General features: G+C 40.3%; 1 protein-coding gene across 3 annotated transcripts in view; it reads left to right on the top strand.

Moving 5' to 3' along the window:
• Nucleotides 1–22799, top strand: part of ANAPC10 (anaphase promoting complex subunit 10) — a 115121-nt gene that overhangs the window by 63830 nt on the left and 28492 nt on the right. The window contains exon 5 of one of the 3 annotated variants that reach the window (XM_015139299.3): nucleotides 10226–10366. The exons of the other annotated variants lie outside the window; for them this stretch is intronic. Within the exon in view, the coding sequence (XP_014994785.1) occupies nucleotides 10226–10363 (138 nt within the window). The 3' untranslated portion in view covers nucleotides 10364–10366. The remainder of the gene's footprint in view (nucleotides 1–10225; nucleotides 10367–22799) is intronic. 3 annotated transcript variants of the gene reach the window in all.

Below are 22799 nucleotides of genomic sequence, written 5' to 3'. Positions count from 1 at the left end.
TATTCTGTATTCCCTTTGCCTTCAGCAAGTGCCTCAGTAGGTCATGGATTTTTTTCCTGGTGGAGTGACCCAAAGTTTGTTCCTGAAGAGTCTGGGTCATTTGTAGTCCTGCCTGGGTTGGGCTGTTGTAGTTTCCCGTTGACCTTAATCACAGGGCATGGTAATACTAATAGATGTCCTAATGGATCTCCTGTATTCCATGCATACTCTTCCTTACCTCCATTGTGGAGTAGTAGACTGATTTCATCTTGATAGTCCAGGTCAGTCATCCCAGCCAACACTGTAACTCCCTTCTTAGCTTATTGACTTAAAGATAGGAGGAGCCCAAAGTGTCCAGGTGGCAATCTTAACTTCCAGTTTAATGGAATCGTTGTGTCTCCAGGTCGCAGCATTCCTCCCTCTGAAACTAAGACCTCTAGGCCAGCAGAACGTAATATTGTGGGAACAGGAAGCAAAACTGTTGCCAGTGGATCACTAGGGGTGATGGTGGTACCATTTTCACTTCCACCCCTTGATTCCTGGACCTGTGAATCCTGGCTATGGGAGAAACAGTACCATATATTGGACCCTGATTCATAACATACACAGCCTTCTGGAGAACTTTGCCCCAGTCCTGCAAAGTGTTGTCATCTAGTTGGCATTGTGATTGTGACTTCAAAAGGCGATTCCACTGTTCTGTCTATCCAGCTGCTTCAGGATGATGGGGAACATGGTAAGAACAGTGAATTCCATGAGCATGTGCCCACTGCCACCCTTCTTTAGCCATAAAGTCAGAGATAATGCTGTGTGGAATACCATGACAGTGGATAAGGCATTCTGTGAGTCCACAGATGGTAGTCTTGGCAGAAGCATTGCATGCAGGATAGGCATATCCAGTAAGTGCCTATTCCAGTGATGACAAACCTCTGCCTTTTCTATGATGGAAGAGGTCCAATATAATCAACCTGCCACCAGGTAGCTGACTGATGGTGCCACATCAAGGGCTCAGTGTTGGTCTCTGCTGCTGGCAAATTGGGCACTCGGCAGTGCCCTTAGCCAGGTCAGCCTTGGTGAGTGGAAGTCCATGTCGCTGAGCCCATGTGGAACCTCCATTCCTGCTACCATGGCTGCTTTGTTCATGGGCCCATTGGGTGATGACAGTGGTGCTTGGGGAAAGAGGCTGTGTGGTGTCCACAGAACGGGTCATCCTATCTACTTGATTATTAAACTGCTGCTTTGCCGAGGTCACTCATTGGTGAGCACTCATATGGGATACAAATATATTTAGCTTTTGACCACTCAAGAGAGGCCCATCCACATACCTCTTCCCTAAATTTCTTGGTCACCAATTTTCCAATCATGGTTCTTTCAAGTCCCTGACCATCCAGCCAGTCCATTGGCTACAGCCCATGAATCAGTGTAAAATCACACATCTGGCCATTTCTCCTTCCATGCAAAGTGCACGACCAGGTGCACTGCTCAAAGTTCTGCCCACTGGGAAGATTTCCTTTCACTGCTGTCCTTCAGGGATGTCCTAGAAAAGGGCTGTAGTGCTGCAGCTGTCCACTTTCGGGTGGTGCCTGCATATCATGCAGAACCATCTGTGAACCGGGCCCTAGTCTTCTCTTCCTCTGCCAGTTGATCATAGGGAACTCCCATGAGGCCATTGGTGCAGGCTGCGGGAGAGAAGTCGGGGTGGCAGGAGTGGAGACCATGGGCATTTGAGCCACTTCCTCATGTAACTTGTGCCTTCTGGACCTGCTCAAGCCTGATCATGTATATACCACTTCCATTTGTTAAGGGAATGCTGCTGTGCACAACCCACTTTATAGTTAGATGGGTCAGAAAGCACCCAGTTCATGGTAGTCAGTTCAGGTTGCATGGTGACTTGATGACCCATAGTCAAACGTTCAGTTTCCACGAAAGCCCAGTCAAGAGCTGTCTCTCAAAAGGAGAGTAGTTATCTGAAGAAGATGGCAGGGCCTTGCTCCAAAATCCTAGAGGCCTCCACTGTGATTCACTGTGGAGGCCTGCCAAAGGCTCCAAACAGCATCCCTATCTGCCACTGGCACCTCAAGCACCATTGCATCTGCTGGGTCATGTGGCCCAAGTGGCAGAACAGCTTGCACAGCAGCCTGGACCTGTTGCAGAGCCTTCACTTGTTCTGGACCCCACTCAAAACTGGCAGCCTTTCAGTCACTCGATAAATGGGCTGGAGTAACATACTCAAATGAGGAATGTGTTGCCTCCAGAATCCAAATAGACTCACTAGGTGTTGTGCCTCTTTCTTGGTTGTAGGAGGGGCCAAATGCAGTAACTTATCCTTCACCTTAGAAGGAATATCTCAATAACACCCACACGACTGGACCCCTAGAAATTTTACTGAGGTAGAGGTCCCGGAATTTTAGTCAGATTTATTTCCCATCCCCTGGCATGCAAATGTCTCACCAGTAAGTCCAGTGTATTTGCTACTTCTTGCTCATTGGATCCAGTCAGCACAATGTCATCAATGTAATGGACCAGTGTGATATCTTCCGGAAGGGAAAAGTGATCAAGGTCTCTCCGAATAAGATTATGACACAAAGCCAGAGAGTTGATATACCCCTGAGGTAGGACAGTAAAAGTATATTGCTGGCCTTGCTAGCTGAAGGCAAATTGCTTCTGATGGGCCACAGGAATGGAGAAAAAGCCATTTGCCAAGTCAATGGCTGCATACCAGATACCGGGAGATATATTAATATGCTCAAGCAATGAAACCACATCTGGTACAGCAGCTGCAATTGGAGTCATCACTTGGTTAAGCTTACGATAATCCACTCTCTTTCTCCAAGATCTGTCTGTCTTCTGCACAGGCCAGATGGGAGAGTTGAATGGGGATGTGGTGGGAATTACCACCCCTGCATCCTTCAAGTCCTTGATGGTGGCACTAATCTCCGCAATCCCTCCAGGGGTGTGATACTGTTTTTGATTTACTATTTTTCTAGGTAGAGGTAGCTCTGTTGGCTTCCAATTGGCCTTTCCCAGCATGATAGTTCTTACCCTACCAGTCAGGGAGCCAATGGGGGTGTTCTGCCAGCTACTAATTATGTCTATGCTAATTATGCATTCCGGTACTGGGGAAATGACCACAGGATGAGTCTGGGGACCCACTGGATCCAGTGTAAGTCAGACCTGAGCTAAAACTCCATTAATTACCTGACGGCTGTAAGCCCCTACTTTAACTGGAGGACCAAGATGACGCTTTGCGTCCCCTGGAATCAATGTAGGCTCAGAGCCAGTGTCCAGTAGTCCCCAAAATGTCTGATCATTAGCCTTTCCCCAATGCAGAGTTACCTTGATAAAAGGCCAGGGGTCTTCTTGGGGAAGGATGGGAGAAAGATTCACTGCATAAATTGTCGGTAATGTAGTGGGGTCCTTCCTCAGGGGGACCTGGCCTCCCCTTCATTCAAGGAGTTCCGGTCTGTAAACTGGCTCAAGTCTGGAAATTGAGAGGCCGTGATTCTCTGTTTTTATAATTCAGATTAGTACTTTGTCCATTCGACCTAGAAGTTTTCTGTTTGTAAAAGTTAAGTAGGAATGCAGTTGGCTTCCTATCAATTTCACTTCTAGGAACACCATGATTAATTAGCCAATGCCAGAGCTCTACACAAGCAGACTATTCTGATTGCTGCTTTGTCTCTGCTGTCCATTATGGTAGCTATGCCCACCTTGCCTTGATGACTGAGTGCTGCCACTTGGCCCCTGCCACCTTGGGATTCAATTATTCCCATTTTATTTAAATTTTGTAGTTGAGTGACTGTGGTTCCCATCATTAGATCTGACATACAGAGAAGAGCAGTTACAGGACTCTTCAAAAATGCAGTTGCTGCCCTCACAAATCTGTTTTGCAAGTCTTTGGTCAAGGGTATATCTTCTGGACCCTCCCAGCTGGAATGAGTAGGTCTAAAGTGACTAATCCACTACCCCATCCCAATCTCCCTAAGCCTTTGGAACCCTTCCTCTACATTAAACCAAGGGAAATCAGGTATTTCTAGCTCTTTCACAGTGGGCCATTTTTGAATCCATATTTCAGCTAACTAAGCAAATAAACTATTAGAACCTTTTTTAACTCCTTGAGCTGCAACATTAAAAGCAGAGTCCCTACTTACTGGACCCAAATCAATAAATTCAGCCTGATACAACTCTGTGTTCCTTCCACCATTATCCATACCCTTAATATCCATTCCCATGCTTGTTCTCCAGATTTCTGTTTATATACATTTTAGAGAACTTAAACAGTTCTTTTCAATTGTAGCACACCTCCTCATGGGTCACACTCTCCACTTCACCTCCAGGAGCCTGCCAGGACTTTAGTCTAGCTATAGGTCTAGAAGCAAACAGGGGTGTTGGGGGTGGCTTCTGAGGAGAATCAACATTTTCTTGCCTAGCAACTACCTCAGGGGAGGTCATCACTGTTGCCTCAGGCAGCACAGGGTTTATCTCCTCAGACAAAGGTGGAAAGGCTGATGGCAGTGTGGGTCGGGGAGGGGATGTTGCCACTACTGGGGATGGGGAAGCTGTTTCTTTTGGCAAAAGAGCCTCATCAGAGTTTACAAACTCAGTGTCCCCAGCTTCATCAGGGTCCTCCCACTGTTCCTTATTCCAAGTTTCAGGGTCCCATTCTTTTCCAATCAATGCCCTCACTTAACAGTAGACACCTGGCAAGGCTGTACATGCATCTTTCGTTGCAGGTCAACTACTCACATGATAAGAGCTTGTGTCTGTTTTTCCACAATTTCAGCTTTTTCTTTAACAGGGATTAAAACTCCCACTCAGGGCAATCTTAGCAGATTTGAGGCTCACTACCTGCTTCTGAAGCCAGGAGTTAGAATCCCTGAGTTCATCATTTTCTTAATCACTTTGTCCACTGAACTTAGGAGCAACCAATCAGCTTCATTATGTTCCTTGGTTGTCCACATATGGTCAAAGGTATTATGTGTAGAGTCACTAAACTTGCTGCTCACGAGTGGCGAGTCAAGTGTTGAATGCATTTATTTTGCATAACTCTCTAAACAGTTTACACCAAGGACTATCAGTGTTTTCCATACTGTTAGAAGTAGAGTCCTTAGCATTTTTGGGTCTAATCATATTACGCAGCCAACTCCAGAAACCTCAAAACCAACAAAACAACCCATTCCTTTAGAACCACTCCTGGTACCAAAAGCTGTATTAGTCATGGTTCTCTTAGAGGGAAAGAACTAATAGGAGATATATATATATGTATGTATGTATGTATTTGAGTTTCTTAAGCATTAAGTTACACACAAGGTCCCACAATAGGCTGTCTGCGAGCTGAGGAGCAAGGAGAGCCAGTCCAAGTCTCAAAACTGAAGAACTTGGAGTCCTATGTTCGAGAGCAGGAAGCATCCAGCACGGGAGAAAGATGTAGGCTGGGAGGCTAAGCTCATCTCTCCTTTCACAATCTTCTGCCTGCTTTATATTCACTGGAAGCTGATTAGATTGTGCCCACCGGAGTAAGGCTGGATCTGCCTTCCCCAGACCACTGACTCAAATGTTAATCTCTTTTGGCAACGTTCGCACAGGAACACCCAGGATTAATACTTTGTATCCCCCAATCCAATCAAGTTGACACTCAGTATTAACCATCACACCATCTAACAGCTTTTTCAGCCTCCCCTGGCTCCCTCCCCATTTTCTCTTACAGACATTTCCCCTACTAAATTTCTTGTATTTCTAGCCCTGTCTTGGTGTCTGCTTCTCAGACACAGCTGTATTCTTAAGACATCCCTTTAAGATCATCCTGGGAATTTCCTTCACTTTTTCTTTTGGGAGACCTCTTATTTCTGGATCCCAGGTCTTCCTCGTTCTTGGTTTACTTCCTTTATTGGTGGAATACATCCTTCACATGGGAGGTAAATTGTTGAAACCTTGCATGACTGAAAACTTTATTTTAATCTCACCCTCGAGGGATGATTTGGCTACATATGGAATTCTAGTTTGGAAATAATTTTCTCTCAGAATTTTAAACACATCCTCCATTGCCTCATAGTTTCAGCGTAAATGTTGAGAAATACAATGCCACTTTTAATTTCTGATGCTTTGCATGTGACCTATTTTTCTCTCAAGTAGCTTTTATAATCTCCTTTTTCTTGATGTTGTGAAATTTCATGATACTGTGCCTTATTGTGTGTGTGTTTCCTTTATTGTGCAGGGTGCTCAGTGGTTTCTATCAGTTTGGAGATACCTGTCCTTGAGTCCTGGAGACACTCATGTGTTCTTTGATAGTTTTTAATTGTTTTCTCTGTGTTGTCTATGTGAATTCACATTTATTAGCTATGATAACTTCTTGCATTGGACCCTAATTTTCTCATTTTCTATTTCTTTTGTTTTCTTGTCTTCCAATTCATTTAACTTCTATTAAATTAAGAAGTTTTTGGCCAGGTGTGGTGGCTCATGCCTGTAATCTCAGCACTCTGAGAGGCCGACGTGGGCAGATCACCTGAGGTGAAGAGTTCAAGACTAGCCTGGCCAACATGGCAAAACCCCATCTCTACTAAAAATACAAAAATTAGCAGAGTGTGGTGGCACTTGCCTGTAGTCTCAGCTACTCAGGAGGCTGAGGCATGAGAATTGCTTGAACCCAGGTGGCAGAGGTTGCAGTGAGCCGAGAACGTGCCACTGCACTCCAGCCTGCAAAACAAACAAAAAAAAGAAGTTTTTGCCTCTGTGTGTGTGTGTGTGTGCGCGTATGTAGGCAAAAACGTCATATATATATGTGTGTATATATATATAAATTTCTAAGACCTCTTTTTGTTCTTTGACTATTTTAAAAAATTAACATTCTGTTCTTGTTTCATGGAGGCAATATGTTATATCACTGAGGATGTTAATGATACTTTGTTTTGTTTTTTTAAATTCTAGTGCTTCCTTTACTGCCTTTCTTTGGAGTTCCTTTTTTTTGTCTTTGTTTGCTTGCTGCTTTCAATTTCTGTCCTGTTTTGTTTTGTTTCTTACATACCAGGAGATCCTTGACTATTTTCTCTTATTTAAGAGTGAGGCACAAATAGTAAGTTTGGAACAGTTTGTGTTCATAGAATTTGTTCTTAGTGGGCCTTCTATAGTGTAGTCAGGCTGGAAGCCTCACCTCCTTCACGTCTTTGCACACATCACCTTCTCATTGAGGCCTATTCTAATCACCTTATTTAAAGCTGTACACACCTGCCCCTAATACTTCAGCTGCCTTTTCCTGCTCTGTTTTTCTCCCATGCACTTTTTCTTACCTGATATGCTATGTAATCACTTATTGATTACATTTATTACTAGAACATCGCTTACAAGAGAACAGGGATTTTGTTGTTCTTGGTTTCATTGATATGTTCCAACCAACAAGAATAGTGCCTGCACAAAATAGACATTCAGTCAATCAATAAATGTTTGTTAAATTGAGGACACTCACACATCATTATGTATAGGTCTTTTCTTATGTATTTTCATTTTGCCCAGAAAATAATAATACATTCTCTGGCCTGGGGCACATGGCAAGGGATGGGAGGTGAGATATGTAGGAAACTACAAAGTGTTCTGCCTAGGAGTCAGTGTTCTTGTAACTGAGCAAGAGGAAGGGAGGTGAGATTTTACTGTGAAATGTGCAGATGTACAGTTCTTTTTATATTCAGGTGCTGCCATCTAGTCTTGTTTTACCTGAATCTAGACCCTCTTTAATCTAACTGGTAAGACCTTATTTTTCTGTAAGAGTGGGAAAGGAAACCATCAACTGCTTGCTCACGCTGGTGGCAGGTAAGAATCTAGGGCTTTATTCCTTATACTACAGACATATCTCATTTTATTGCACTTCACTTTGATAAATATTGTGTTTTTACAAATTGAACATTTGTGGCAACCCTGCATTGAGCAAGTCTGTTGGTGCCATTTTTCCAACAGCGTGTGCTCATTTTGTGTCACTGTCATGTTTTGGTAATTCTCGTAATATTTCAGACTTTTTCATCATTATTATACCTGTTACGATCATCTGTGATCAGCAGTCTTTGATGCTACTTTTATCATTGTTATGGGTCTCCACAAACTAAGCCCATGTAAGATGGCAAACCCAATCGATAACTGTGTGTGTTCTGACTACTCCAGCATCTAACCAGCTGTTTCCCATCTCCCTCCCTCTCCTTGGGCCTCCTTATTGGTTGAGACACAACAATATTAAAATTAGGCCAATTAGTAACCTGACAATGGTCTCTAAATGTCCAAGTCAAAGGAAGCGTCTCACGTCTCTCACTTTAACTCAAAAACTAGAAAGGATTAAACTTAATAAGGAAGGCATGTTGAAAGCCAAAATAGGCCAAAAACAAACCTCTTGTTCTATTGGGAAAGTTCCTGAAGGAAATTAAAAGTGCTACTCTAGTGAACACATGAATAATAAGAAAGCAAAACAGCCTTATTGCTAATATGGAAAAAGATAGAAAATCAAACCAGCCACAACATTCCTTTAAGTCAAAGCCTAATCCACAGTAAGACTCTTAACTCTTGAATTCTATAAAGGCTGAGAGGTGAGGAAGCTGCAGAAGAAGTTTGAAGCTAGCAGAGGTTGGTTCATGAGATTTAAGGAAAGAATCCTTCTTCATAACATAAAAGAGCCCAGTGAAGCGTAAGTGCTGATGGAGGAGCTGTAGCAAGTTACCCAGATCTGGCTAAAATAGTTGATGAGGGTAGATACACCAAGCAATACATTTTCAATGTAGGCAAAACAGCCTTCTGCTAGAAGAAGATGCCAACTAAGATTTTCATAGCTAGAGAGAAGTCAATACCTGGCTTGAAAACTTCACAAGATAGGCTGACTCTTTTGTTACGGGCTGACGCAGCTGGTAACTTTAAGTTGAAAGCAGCACTCACTATTCTAAAAATCCTAGGGCCCTTAAGAATTATGCTAAATCTATTCTGCGCATGTGCTATAAATGGAAGAACAAAGCCTGTATGATAGCACATCTGTTGAAAGCATGGTTTCCTGAATATTTTAATTCCACTGTTGAGACCTACTACTCAGAGAAAAAGATTTATTTCAAAATATTACTGCTCATTGACAATGTACCTAGTCACTGAAGAGCTTTGATGGAGATATACAAGGAAATTAATGTTGTTTTCACGTTTGCTAATACAACTTCTGTTCTGCAGCTCATAGATAAAGCAGTTATTTTAACTTTCAAGTCTTACTATTTAAGATGTACATTTCATAAGGCATTAGCTGTCATAGTGATTCCTCTGATGGATCTGGGCAAAGTAAATTGAAAGTCTTCTGGAAAAGATTCATCCCAGATGTCATTAAGAAATTTATGATTCATGTGAGAAGGTCAAAATATAAAAATTAACAAGAGTTTGGAAGAAGTTGATTCCAGTCTGCACTGACGACTTTGAGAGGTTAAGACTTCAGTTGAGAAAGTAACTGCAGGTGCATTGGAAATAACAAGAGAACTAGAATTAGAATTGGAGCCTAAAAGATGTGACTGAATTACTGCAATCTCATGATAAAACTTGAACTGATGAGGAGTTGTATCTTATGGATGAGCAAAGAAAGTAGTTTCTTGAGGTTGAATCTGCTCCTGGTGAAGATGCTGTGAACACATTGTTAAAATGACAACAAAGGATTTAGAATATTACATCAACTTATTTGAAAAAGTAATGGCAGGGTCTGAGAGGACCGACTCAAATTTTGAAAGAAATTTTACCTTAAGTAAAATACTATTAAACAGCATTGCATGCTACAGATGAATTTTCCATGAAAGGAAGAGTCAATCATCGTGGCAACCATCATTGTTGTCTTATTTTAAGAAACTTCCACAGCTGCCCAAACCTTCAGTGACACCACCCTGATCAGTCAGTAGCCATCAACATTGAGGCAAGACCTTACACCAGCAAAAAGGTTATGATTCATTAAAGGCCCAGATGATTGTTAGCACTTTTTAGCAGTAAAATATTCTTAAATTAAGGTATGTGCATTATTTTCTTGGATATAATGCTATTGCATACTTAATAGATTCTAGTATAGTGTAACACAGCTTTTATTTGCACTGGGAAACCAAAAAATTTGTGTGACTTGCTTTATTGCAATATTTCATTTGTTGTGATAGTTTCAAACTGAACCCTCAAAATCTCTCGGGTATGCCCCTATAGACTTTCAACCAGTTTTCTTGTTCGCTTGTTTTTTTGTATTTTTATCCTAACTTGGCACCCCTGCTTTCAGAACTACCTGGTACTTCAAATTTCGGAGATATTAGGGTACTGTGTACCTTGCTTCTTGTTGACCTCCTCCTCGCTGCCCTCTTCCCCACCATCCCTATTTCTACACATCTCAGGGACTAAACAAAGTGGAGAAAGATAATATGTAAGTTTTATTTTTTATCACTAATCTCTTTTTTTTTTTTCCCACCTCATCAGTTTTTATCTTCTATTCCCATTGCTTTTGTGGATTTGTATATTTTTCAAATGCCTCAGCTGTCATATTAGTTGAGTTTTGAAAGCAAGAAGGAAAGGATACTTACTCAGTTCAGTTTCCTAAAGTACTTTTCCAAAACGCTTGCAAATTAATCAATGGTGTTTCAGTTATAGCTCGTTGCACGCTCAAAGGTCTGGGCTTAAGTGATCCTTCTGCCTCAACTTCCTGAGTAGCTGGGACTGCAGGCACACATCACGATGCCTGGTTAATTTTTTAATTTTTTGTAGAGATGGGGTCTTACTATGTTGCCTAGATTTATCTCAAACTCTTGGCCTCAAGCAATCCTCTGGCCTCAGCCTCCCAAAGTGTTGGGATTATAGGCGTGAGACCCTGTACCTGGCTGAACTTGAGACTTTAAAGGAAAAGTTGGGGACTGGGGTCTCATATGACAGATCAAAAGTCCCTATAATTATTCTTATATTTACATGCATAAAAATAATTTTCTAGAGAGTATCCAAGATGTAATCCATTTTAACTGATGTACAATTAATACTTTTTGGCCATTTGTTGATCTTTGGAATACTTTCAAAATCTGCCTTCTTCATGGTATAAAATTATTTTTGCATTATTACAGACTATATAGGTAAAATATAGTTAGGCAAAGGACAGTTCAAGATAAAGCTGAGGAGGTAAGCAGAGACCAAAATCGTGCAGGACCTTGTCAGCTATTTTAAGGATGTGGATTTATTCTTATGGTAATGAGAAGCTTATGAAAGATTTTTCGAATTTACATTTTTATCAAATGACTGTGGCTACTAAGCAGAGTTTACATTTGGAGGAAGACAAAAGCGGCTATGGCAAAACTAGTTAAGAGACTGTTAATAATAATTTGAAGGCCAGGCGTGGTGGCTCATGCCTGTAATCCCAGCACTTTGGGAGTCCAAGGCAGGAGGATTACTTGAGCCCAGGAGTTTGAGACCAGCCTGGGCAACATGGTGAGACCGCATTTCTATAAAAAATACAAAAATTAGCCTGGCATGGTGGTGGTCACCTATAGTTCCAGCTACTTGGGAGGCTGAGGTGGGAGGATTGCTTGCATCCAGGAGGCCGAGGCTGCAGTGAGCTGTGAGCACGCCACTGCACTCCAGCTTGGGCAATAGAGCGAGACCCTGTCTCAAAAAAAATAGTAATCTGAGGTGACAAAAATTTGTGGTTACCTATGCAGTGTTCCTCTGTGTTTCTTCTTTGCCAACAGAGACTACTTTTCATCATAAAAAGAAAATGTCAGACATTCCATTAGCAAATTTCCTTTCAGTTACTGCACAGGATGTGATCCAGGCATGACCAATGGGAAATCTGATAGCTTCTGGAAAATATTTTCCTTTGTTGCTAAAAAAGGAAAATGCCTTTTTGGACATTGTTATATGAGAGTGTGCTTATAGCTGCTGCAGGCATCACATTTAGAGTAGATCTTTTCTTAAAAAAAACTTTACATAGATACAGAAAAGTTCACATAAGTTAACACCTTACTGAATTTTCACAAATTGAGCACACTTATGTAACCAGCAGCCAGATAATAAACCTAGAAATGCTGTTTATGTCTCCTTATACTTCCTGAAGGCTAACCATTATTCTGACTCTATAGGATAGATTACTTTCACCAAGGTTTTGTCTGTTTTTATTTGTTGTTGTTGTTGTTGTTGTTGTTTTACTTTACATAGATGGAATCATATTGTGCATACTCTTTCGTGTCTGACTTTTATTCATCCTTATGTTTGTGACAGTCGTTGGTATAATTGGGTAGTTAACAAATTGTTCATCCTCACTGCTATATAGTATTGCATGTTGTAAATGTACTCCAATTTATCCACTTGACTATTGGTGTATATTTTGATAATCTGGCTGTTACAACTAGTGCTCCTATGAACACTTTAGTACATACTGCATTTCTGTTGGATTTATAACTTTTTTGATTTGTAGTAGTTCTTTCTGTATTCAAAATAGGTGTCCTATGGTGGATATATGCATAATACTTCCCAGTCTGATGTTCGTTTTTTTCACTTCCTTAATGGTGTCTTTTTTGATGAACAAAAATTCTTAACTGTAAGATAGCTAATTAATGTTAGTTGATTGGTGCTTTTGTGATCTATTTAAGAAAATGTTACTGGCTCCAAGGTCACAAAGATGTTTTATTTTCTTCTCAAAACTTTGTAGTTTTATCTTTCATATTTAGATCTAAATTCATCTGGAGCTGATTTTTGTTTATGGTGAGAAGTGTAGGGGTCAAAAATCTTTCCCCCCACCAAATGGAAATTAAAATCATCTAGCATCATTACTTGAAGAGACCATTTCCTATTGTGATGAAATGTCATCTTTGACAACAATCAAATGACTCTAAATGTGCAGATCTGTTTTTGAACGCTAATTAGTTTCATTAGTCTATTACTCTATTTTTGCACTAATTCCACACTGTTTTAGCTTTATAGCTTTATGTTGACTTTGTATCCAGTGACCTTGTGACATTATTTTATTAATTTTAATAGTTGGGAGATTTTTTTTGGATGTTCTAGATGTGCAATCATACAATTTTCAAATAGTAATTTTTTTTCTTCCCTTTCAATCCTTGTCCATCCCCTCCTCTCCCACTTAGTTCTTTTCCCATTGTTGCTCTCCTTTTTCCTTGCCTTGTTGCATTGCCTAAGACTTCAGTACAATGTTAAATAGAAGTGGTGATAGCGGATAATCTTGTCTTGTTTATGATCTCATTGGGAAAGTTTTCAGTGTTTCACTACCGTATATAATGTAGCTGTAGGTTGTTCAAAAGATGCTGTTTTTAATTTTTTTTTTTTTTGGTTTGACAGTTTTTTATAAAGTTAAACTTGCCTGTGACAGAACAATTCCAGTATTAGGTATTTATCCAAGAGAAATGAATATACATGCTCACAGAAAGTTCTATACATGAATGCCTATATATGCTTTTAAAATTTTTTTAATTTAAACAAAAAATTTCCATAGATTATTGGAGTACAGGTGGTGTTTAGTTACGTGTGTAAGTTCTTTAGTGGTGATTTGTGAGATTTTGGTGCACCCATCACCCGAGCAGTATACACTGCACCCTGTTTGTAGTCTTTTATTCCTCACCCCCCATTTTCCTCCAAGTCCCCAAAGTCCATTGTATCATTCTTATGCCTTTGCATCCTCATAACTTAGCTCCCACATATCAGTGAGAATATATGATGTTTGGTTTTCTATTCCTGAGTTACTTCACTTAGAATAATAGTCTCCGATCTCATCCAGGTCACTGTGAATACTGTTAATTCATTCCTTTTTATGGCTGAGTAGTATCCCACAGTTTACATACATACATACACAGTTTACAAGTATACATACCACAGTTTCTTTATCTGCTTGTTGACTGATGGGCATTTGAGTTGGTTCCATGATTTTGCAATTGTGAATTGTGCTGCTATAAACATGCATGTGCAAGTATCTTTTTCATATAATGACTTCATTTACTCTGGATAGATACACAGTATTGGGATTGCTGGATCAAATGGTAGTTCTCCTTTTAGCTCTTTAAGAAATCTCTATACTGTTTTCCATAGTGGCTGTACTAGTTTACATTACCACCAGCAGTGTAGAAGTGTTCCCTGATCACTGCATCCCCAGCAACGTCTACTGATTTTTTGATTATGGCCATTCCTGCAGGAGTAAGGTGGTGTCACATTGTGATTTTGATTCGCATTTCCCTGATCATTAGTGATGCTGAGCATTTTTTCGTGTGTTTGTTGGCCATTTGTATATCTTCTTTTGATAATTGTCTATTCATGTCCTTAGCCCACTTTTTGGTGGGATTAATTTTTTTTTTTTGGCTGATTTGTTTGAGTTCATTGTAGATTCTGGATATTAGTCCATTGTCAGATGTATAGATTGTGAAGATTTTCTCCCACTCTGGGCTGTCTGTTTACTCTGCTGACTGTTCCTTTTGCCATGCAAAAGCTCGTTGGTTTAATTAAGTCCCAGCAATTTATCTTTGTTTTTATTACATTTGCTTTTGGGTTCTTGGTCCTGAAATCCTTGCCTAAACCAGTGTCTAGAAGGGTTTTTCCAATGTTAATATTCTAGAATTTTTATAGTTTCAGATCTTAGATGTAAGTTCTTAAGCCATCTTGAGTTGATTTTTGTAAAAGATGAGAGATGAGGATCCAGTTTCATTGTCCTATATGTGTCTAGCCAGTTATCCCAGCACCATTTGTTGAATAGGGTGTCCTTTCCTCTACTTTATGATTTTGTGTAGTTGTTGAAGATCACTTGGCTGTAGGTATTTGGGTTTATTTCTGGGTTCTCTATTCTGTTCCATTGGTCTGTGTGCCTATTTTTATGCCAGTACCATGCTGTTTTGGTGACTGTGTACTTATAATATAGTTTGAAATCAGGTAGCGTGATGCCTCCAGATTTGTTCTTTTTGCTTAGTCTTGTATTGGCTATGTAGGCTCTTTTTTTGGTTCTATGTGAATGTTAGAACTGTTTTTTCTAATGCTGTGAAGAATGATGGTGGAATTTTGATGGGAATTTCATTGAATTTGTAGGTTGCTTTTGGCTGTATAGTCATTTTCACAATTTTGATTCTACCATTCTATGAACATGGAATGTGTTTCCATTTGTTTGTGTTGTCTATGATTTCTTTCAGTGGTGTTTTGTAGTTTTCTTTGTAGAGGTCTTTTGCCTCCTTCGTTAGGTATATTCCTAAGTTTTTTTCTTTTTCTTTTCTTTTTTCTTTTTGCAGCTATTGTAAAAGGGATTGAGTTCTTAATTCAATTTTCTGCTTGGTTGCTATTGGTGTATGGGAGAGCTACTGATTTGTGTACATTATTCTTGTATCTGGAAACTTCACTGAATTCTTTTGTCAGTTCTAGGAGCTTTCTGGAGGAGTCTTTAGCATTTTTGAAGTAAACGATTATATCGTCAGTAAACAGTGACAGTTTGACTTCCTCTTGACTGATTTAGATGTCCTTTATTTCTTTCTCTTGTCTGATTACTCTGGCTAGAACTTCCAGTACTATGTTGAAGATGAGTGGTGAGAGTGGGCATCCTTGTTTGGTTCCAGTTCTCAGAGGGGATGCTTTCAACATTCAGTATCATGTTTGCTGTGGGTGTGTCATAGATGGCTTTTATTACATTGAGGTATGTTCCTTGTATGCCGATTTTGCCGAGTTTTAATCATAAAGGATGCTGGATTTTGTCAGATGCTTTTTCTGCATCTGTTGAGATGATCATGTGATTTTTGTTTTAATTCTGTTTATGTGGTGTATCACATTTATTGACGTGTGGATGTTAAACCATCCTTGCATCCCTGGTATGAAACCCACTTGATCATGATAGATTATCTTTTTGATATGTTGTTGGATTCAGTTAGCTAGTATTTTGTTAAGGATTTTAGCATTTATGTTCATCAGGGATATGGGTCTGTGGTTTTCTTTTTGGTTATGTCCTTTCCTGGTTTTGGTATTAGGGTGACGCTGACGTCATAGAATGAATTAGGGAGTGTTCCCTCTTTCTGTATCTTGTGGAATAGTGTCAGTGGGATCGGTACCAATTCTTCTTTGAATGTCTGGTAGAATTGTGCTGTGAATCTGTCTGGTCCTGGCCTTTTTTTTTTGTTGGTAATTTTTAAATTACCATTTCAATCTTGTTGGTGGTTATTGGTCTGTTTAAGGTATCTAATTCTTCCTGATTTAAACTGGGAAGGTTGTATGTTTCCAGGAATTTATCTGTCTCTTCTAGGTTTTCAAGTTTATGTCCATAAAGGTATTCATAGTAGCCTTGAATGATCTTTTATATTTCTGTGGTGTCAGTTGTAATGTCTCCTATTTCATTTCTTATTGAGGTTTTATTTGGATTTCCTCTCTTCTTTTCTAGGTTAATCTTGCTAATGGTCTATCAGTTTATCTTTTCAAACAACCAGCTTTTTGTTTCATTTATCTTTGTAATTTTGTTTGTTTGTTTTAGTGTCATTTAGTTCTGCTCTGATGTTGGTCATTTCCTTTCTTCTGCTGGGTTTGGGTTTGATTTGTTCTTTTTTCTCTAGTTCCTTGAGGTGTGACCTTAGAGTGTCAGTTTGTGCTTTTTTAGTCTTTTTGATGTAGGCATTTAGGGCCATGAACTTTCCTCTTGGCACCACCTTTGCTGTATCCAAGACGTTTTTATAGGTTGTCACTATTGTCATTCAGTCTGAACGTTTTATAATTTCCATCTGGATTTTGTTTTTGGTCCAGTGATCATTCAGAGCAGGTTATTTAATTTCCATGCATTTGCATGGTTTTGAAGGTTCCTTTCGGAATTGATTTCCAGTTTTATTCCACTGTGGTCTGAGAGAGTCCTTTATATAATTTCAGTTTTCTTAAATTTATTGAGGCTCGTTTTGTGGCCTATCATGTGGTCCATCTTGGAGAAAGTCCCATGCGCTATTGAATAGATTGTGTATTCTGTGGTTCTTGGATGGAATGTTCTGTATATAGCTCTTAAGTTCATTTGTTCCAAGGTCTAGTTTAAATCCATTGTTTATTTGTTGACTTTCTGTCTTGATGACCTGTCTAGTGATTTCAGTGGAGTATTCAAGTCCCCCACTGTTATTGTATTGCTATCTCATTTCTTAGGTCTATTAGTAATTGTTTTATAAATTTGGGAACTCCAGTGTTATGTCCATATATGTTTAGGATTGTGGTATTTTCCTGTTGGACAAGGCTTTTTACCATTATTTAATGTCTCTCTTTGTCTTTTTTAACTGCCATTGCTTTAAAGTTTGTTTTGTCTGACATAAGAGTAGCTATCCCTGCTCACTTTTGGTGTCCATTTGCATGAAATGCCTTTTTCCACCTCTTTAAGTTTATATGATTCCTTATGTGTTATATGAGTCTCTTGAAGGCAGCAGACAGTTGGTTGGTGAAATTTTTTTTTTTTAAAGATTTTGAGATTTTGAGATGGAGTCTCTCACTGTCACCCAGGCTAGAGTGCAATGGTGCGATCTCGGCTCACTGCAAACTCTGCCTCTCAGGTTAAAGCAATTCTGCCTCAGCCTCCCAAGTAGCTGGGATTACAGGTGCCTGCCACCATGCCTGGCTTATTTTTTTGTATTTTTAGTAGAGATGGGGTTTCACCATATTGGTTAGGCTGGTTTCAAACCCCTGACTTCAAGTGATCTGCCACCTGAGCCTCCCAAAGCATTGGGATTACAGGCGTGAGCCGCCAACACCCAGCCGTTTGGGGATGTAGTACATCTTTTAAGTGGAGCATTTAGGCCATTTACATTCAGTGTCAGTATTGAGATGTGAGGTACCATTCCATTCATCATGCTATTTGTTGCCTGTATACCTTGATTTTTTGGTTTTTGTTTTTGCTTTTCAAATTGTATTTTGTATTATAGGTCCTGTGAGATTTGTGCTTTAAAGAGGTTCTGTTGTGATGTGTTTCCAGGATTTGTTTCAAGGTTTCAAACTCCTTTCAGCTGTTCTTATAATGGTGGCTTGGCAGTGGTGAATTCGCTCAGTGGTTGTTTGTCTGGAAAACACTGTATCTTTCCTTCATATATGATGCTTAGTTTCACTGGATACAAAATTCTTGGCTGATAATTCTGTTTGAGGAAGCTGAATGCTTAGTTTCACTGGATGCAAAATTCTTGGCTGATAATTTTGTTTGAGGAAGCTGAAGATAGGGCCCCAATATCTTCTAGCTTATAGAGTTTCTGCTGAGAAATCTGCTGCTAATCTAATAGTTTTTCCTTTATAGGTTACCTGGTACTTTTGTCTCACAGCTCTTAATATTCTTTCCTTCATCTTAACTTCACATAACCTGATGACAGTGTGCCTAGGTGATTATCTTTTTGTGATAAATTTCCCAGGTGTTCTCTGTGCTTCTTGTATTTGGATGTCTAGTTCTCTAGCAAGGCCAGGAAGTTTTCCTTGATTATTCCCCCAAATGGGTTTTTTCAGCTTTTAGATTTCTCTTCTTCCTCAGGAACACCGATTATTCTTAGGATTGGTTGTTTCACATAATCCCGGACTACTTCTTGGAGGCTTTGTTCGTATTTTCTTTTTTTTTTCTTTGTCTTTGTTGGGATGGGTTAATTCGAAGACCTTGTCTTCAAGCTCTGAATTTCTTTCTTCTACTTGTTCATTTCTATTGCTGAGACTTTCCAGAGCATTTTGCATTTCTATAAGTGTATCCAATGTTTCCTGAAGTTTGATTGTTTTTTCTTCATGCTATCTATTTCCTTGAATATTTCTCCTTTCACTTCTTGTATCATTTTTTTTTTTTTTATTTCCTTGCATTGGACTTCACTTTTCTCTGGTGCCTCCCAGATTAGCTTAATAACTAACCTCCCAAATTCTTTTTTGGGTAAATCAGGGATTTCTTTTTGGGTTGGATCCACTGCTGGTGAGCCAGTATGATTTTCTGGGGGGTGTTAAGGAGCCTTGTGTTGTCATATTACCAGGGTTGGTTTTTTGGTTCCTTCTCATTTGTGTAGCTTCTGTCAGAGGGAAGGTCTAGAGCTGAGGGCTGTTGTTCAGATTCTTTTGTCCCATGGGCTGTTCCCTTGATGTAGCACTCTCGCCCTTTTCCTATGGATGTGGCTTCCTGAGAGCCGAACTATAGAGATTGTTGTCTCTCTTCTGGGTCTGGCCACACAGCAAGTCTGCCAGCCTCCGGGCTTGTACTGGGCATTGTCTGCACAGAGTCCTGTGATGTGAACCATCTGTGGGTCTCTCAGTCATGGATACCAGCACCTACTCCAGTGGAGGTGGCAATGGGTGAGATGGACTCTGTGAGGGTTCTTAGTTTTGATGGTTTAATGCTCTATTTTTGTGCTGGTTGGCCTCCTGCCAGGAGGTGGTGCTTTCCAGAGAGCATCAACTGTGGTAGTATAGGGAGGATCAGGTGGTGGGCGGGGGCCTAGAACTCCCAAGAGAATATGCTCTTTGTCTTCAACTACCAGGGTGGACAGGGAAGGACCATCAGGTAGCGGCAGGGTTTGGTGTGTCTGAGCTCAGACTTCCCTTGGATGGGCCTTGATGCAGCTGCTGTAGGGGATCGGGCTGACGTTCCCAGGTCAATGGAGTTGTGTACCTAGGAGAATTATGGCTGCCTCTGCTGAGTCATGCAGGTTGTCAGGGAAGTGGGGGAAAGCCAGCAGTCACAGGCCTTATCCAGCTCCCACATAATCCGAAGGGCCAGTCTTACTCCCACCGTGCCCCCCACTAACAGCACTGAGTTTGTTTCCAGGCAGTGGGCGAGCACAGCTGAGAACTTGCCCCATGGTACCCAACCTCCCAGCTGTGAAAGAAAAGGGTTTTAGTTCTTCCTCTGCCTGGGGAGTCTGCATGCTGGATGCTAGATTCAAGCCCTCCCCTGAGTTCTGGCCAGGAGGCTTCTTGACTGGTTCAAATTGTTACAAAATTCAGCCGGAGACTTCCTTCTCCCTGTGGCATTTTCTCCGCACCGCTGGCCACCCTCCTGAAGGATCCCTGTGATGCCAGGCAAGAATGGCCTGCTTGGGGACCCAGCAAGCTCCCAGGGCCTTTTCCACTGCTTCCTCTACCCCTGTATTTCACTCTGCTCTGTAAATTGATTCAGGCCCAGGTAAGGTCAGAATCTTCTCCCTCAAAGGAGACCTTCAGTTTCCCCAGTAGGGGTGTGTGCTTGGGGGCGGAGGATCTCCCTTTCCCACTTCCACAGTTTGGGTACTCATAGTATTTGGGGTGTCTCCTGGGTCCTGCAGGAGCAGTCTGCTTTTTTCAGAGGGTCTGTGGGTCCTCTTGGAATTCCTGATATATTCCTGCAGTCGCTCTGGAGCTAAAATTCACCATGCAAGTTTCCACATGCTGCTCTGTTCATCCGAGTCAGAGCTGCAATCTCTAGTCCTGCCTCCCATCCACCATGATGATGTCTTTGATTATATATCAAAAGATGCTATTTTTTATTGAGGAAATTGCATTCTGTTTCCAATTTGCTAAGAGTTTTAAAATCATAAATGAGTATTGAATTTTGCCACTTTTTTTTTCATATAATGAGATGATAGTATAAGTTTTCTCTTTTCTACTATTAATAAAGTCATAACATTGGTTGATTTTAAAATGATAATCCAAACGTGCATACCTAGAGTGATGTATTATCCTTTTTATATATTGCTGGATTAGATTTGCTAATGTTTGTTTTAGATTTTTTTCATTTGTGCTCATGAGAAAGATCAGTTTGTAAATGTTCTTTCTTATACTATATTTATCATATTTTGGAACAAAAATTATGCAAGCTGCTGTTTTGTTCTCAGATTGCTATAAAGAAATTCTTGAGGCTGGATAATTTGTAAAGAAAAGATGCTTAACTGGCTTACAGTTCCACAGGCTGTACAGGAAGCATGTCTGGGGAAGCCTCAGGAAACGCTGAATCATGGCAGAAGACAAAAGGGAAGCAGGCACGTTTTACGTGGCTGGAATTGGAGGAAGAGAGGGAAGGGGGAGGTGTCACACAATTTTAAACAACCATATCTTGTGATAACTCACTTACTATCATGAGAACAGCACCAAAGGGGCAATCCACTACCATGATCTAGTCACTTCCCACCAGGCCCCTTCCATCACTAGGGATTACAATTTGACATGAGATTTGGGCAGGGACACAGACCCAAACTATATCAAGGCCTTATAAAAATAGTTAAAAAGTATTTCTCCCTTTTCGATTCTCTGTATTTGTGCAAAATTTAGGTCATTTTAAAAATATTTAGAAGAACCCAGTCCAACTGATAAAGCCATCCAAGTTTGGAGTTTTGTTGTAGATTTTAAATTATGAGTCAGTTTCCTTTTTATTATTATTATTATACTTTAAGTTCTAGGGTACATGTGCACAACGTGCAGGTTTGTTACATATGTATACATGTGCCATGTTGGTGTGCTGCACCCATTAACTCATCATTTATATTGGGTATATCTCTTAATGCTATCTCTCACCCTCCCCCTCCCCACAATAGGCCCCGGTGTGTGATGTTCTCCTTCCTGTGTCCAGGTGATCTCATTGTTCAATTCCCACCTATGAGTGAGAACATGCAGTGTTTGGTTTTCTGTTCCCGCGATAGTTTGCTGAGAATGATGGTTTCCAGCTGCATCCATGTCCCTACAAAGGACACAGACTCATCCTTTTTTATGGCTGCATAGTATTCCATGGTATATATCTGCCACATTTTCTTAATCCAGTCTGTCACTGATGGACATTTGGGTTGATTCCAAGTCTTTGCTATTGTGAATAGTGCTGCAATAAACATACGTGTGCATGTGTCTTTATAGCAGCATAATTTATAATCCTTTGGGTATACATCCAGTAATGGGATGGCTGTGTCAAATGGTATTTCTAGTTCTAGATCCTTGAGGAATCACCACACTGTCTTCCACAATGGTTGAACTAGTTTACAGTCCCACCAACAGTGTAAAAGTGTTCCTGTTTCTCCATATCCTCTCCAGCATCTGTTGTTTCCTGACTTTTTAATGATTGCCATTCTAACTGGTGTGAGATGGTATCTCATTGTGGTTTTGATTTGCATTTCTCTGATGGCCAGTGATGATGAGCATTTTTTCATGTGTCTGTTGACTGCATAAATGTCTTCTTTTGAGAAATGTCTGTTCATATCCTTTGCCTACTTTTTGATGAGGTTGTTTGACTTTTTCTTGTAAATTTGTTTGAGTTCTTTGTAGATTCTGGATATTAGCCCTTTGTCAGATGGGTAGATTGCAAAAATTTTCTCCCATTCTGTAGGTTGCCTGTTCACTCTGACGATAGTTTCTTTTGCCATGCAAAAGCTCTTTAGTCTAATTAGATCCCATTTGTCTCTTTTGACTTTTGTTGCCATTGCTTTTGGTGTTTTAGTCATGAAGTCCTTGCCCATGCCTATGTCCTGAATGGTATTGCCTAGGTTTTCTTCTAGGGTTTTTGTGATTTTAGGTCTAACATTTAAGTCTTTAATCCATCTTGAATTAATTTTTGTATAAGGTGTAAGTGAGGGATCCAGTTTCAGCTTTCTTTATATGGCTAGCCAGTTTTCCCAGCACCATTTATTAAATAGGGAATCCTTTCCCCATTTCTTGTTTTCGTCAGGATTGTCAAAGATCAGATGGTTGTAGATGTATGGTATTATTTCTGAGGCCTCTGTTCTGTTCCATTGGTCTATATCTCTGTTTTGGTACCAGCAACATGCTGTTTTGATTACTGTAGTCTTGTAGTATAGCTTGAAGTCAGGTAGGGTGATGCCTCCAGCTTTGTTCTTTTTGCTTAGGATTCGCTTGGCAATGTGGCCTCTTTTTTGGTTCCATATGAACTTTAAAGTAGTTTTTTCCAATTC

The sequence above is a fragment of the Macaca mulatta genome, chromosome 5, assembly GCF_049350105.2.
Source record: "Macaca mulatta isolate MMU2019108-1 chromosome 5, T2T-MMU8v2.0, whole genome shotgun sequence".
In the NCBI taxonomy this organism is placed as follows: Eukaryota; Metazoa; Chordata; class Mammalia; order Primates; family Cercopithecidae; genus Macaca; species Macaca mulatta.
This window is presented reverse-complemented; position numbering and strand designations above follow the sequence as displayed.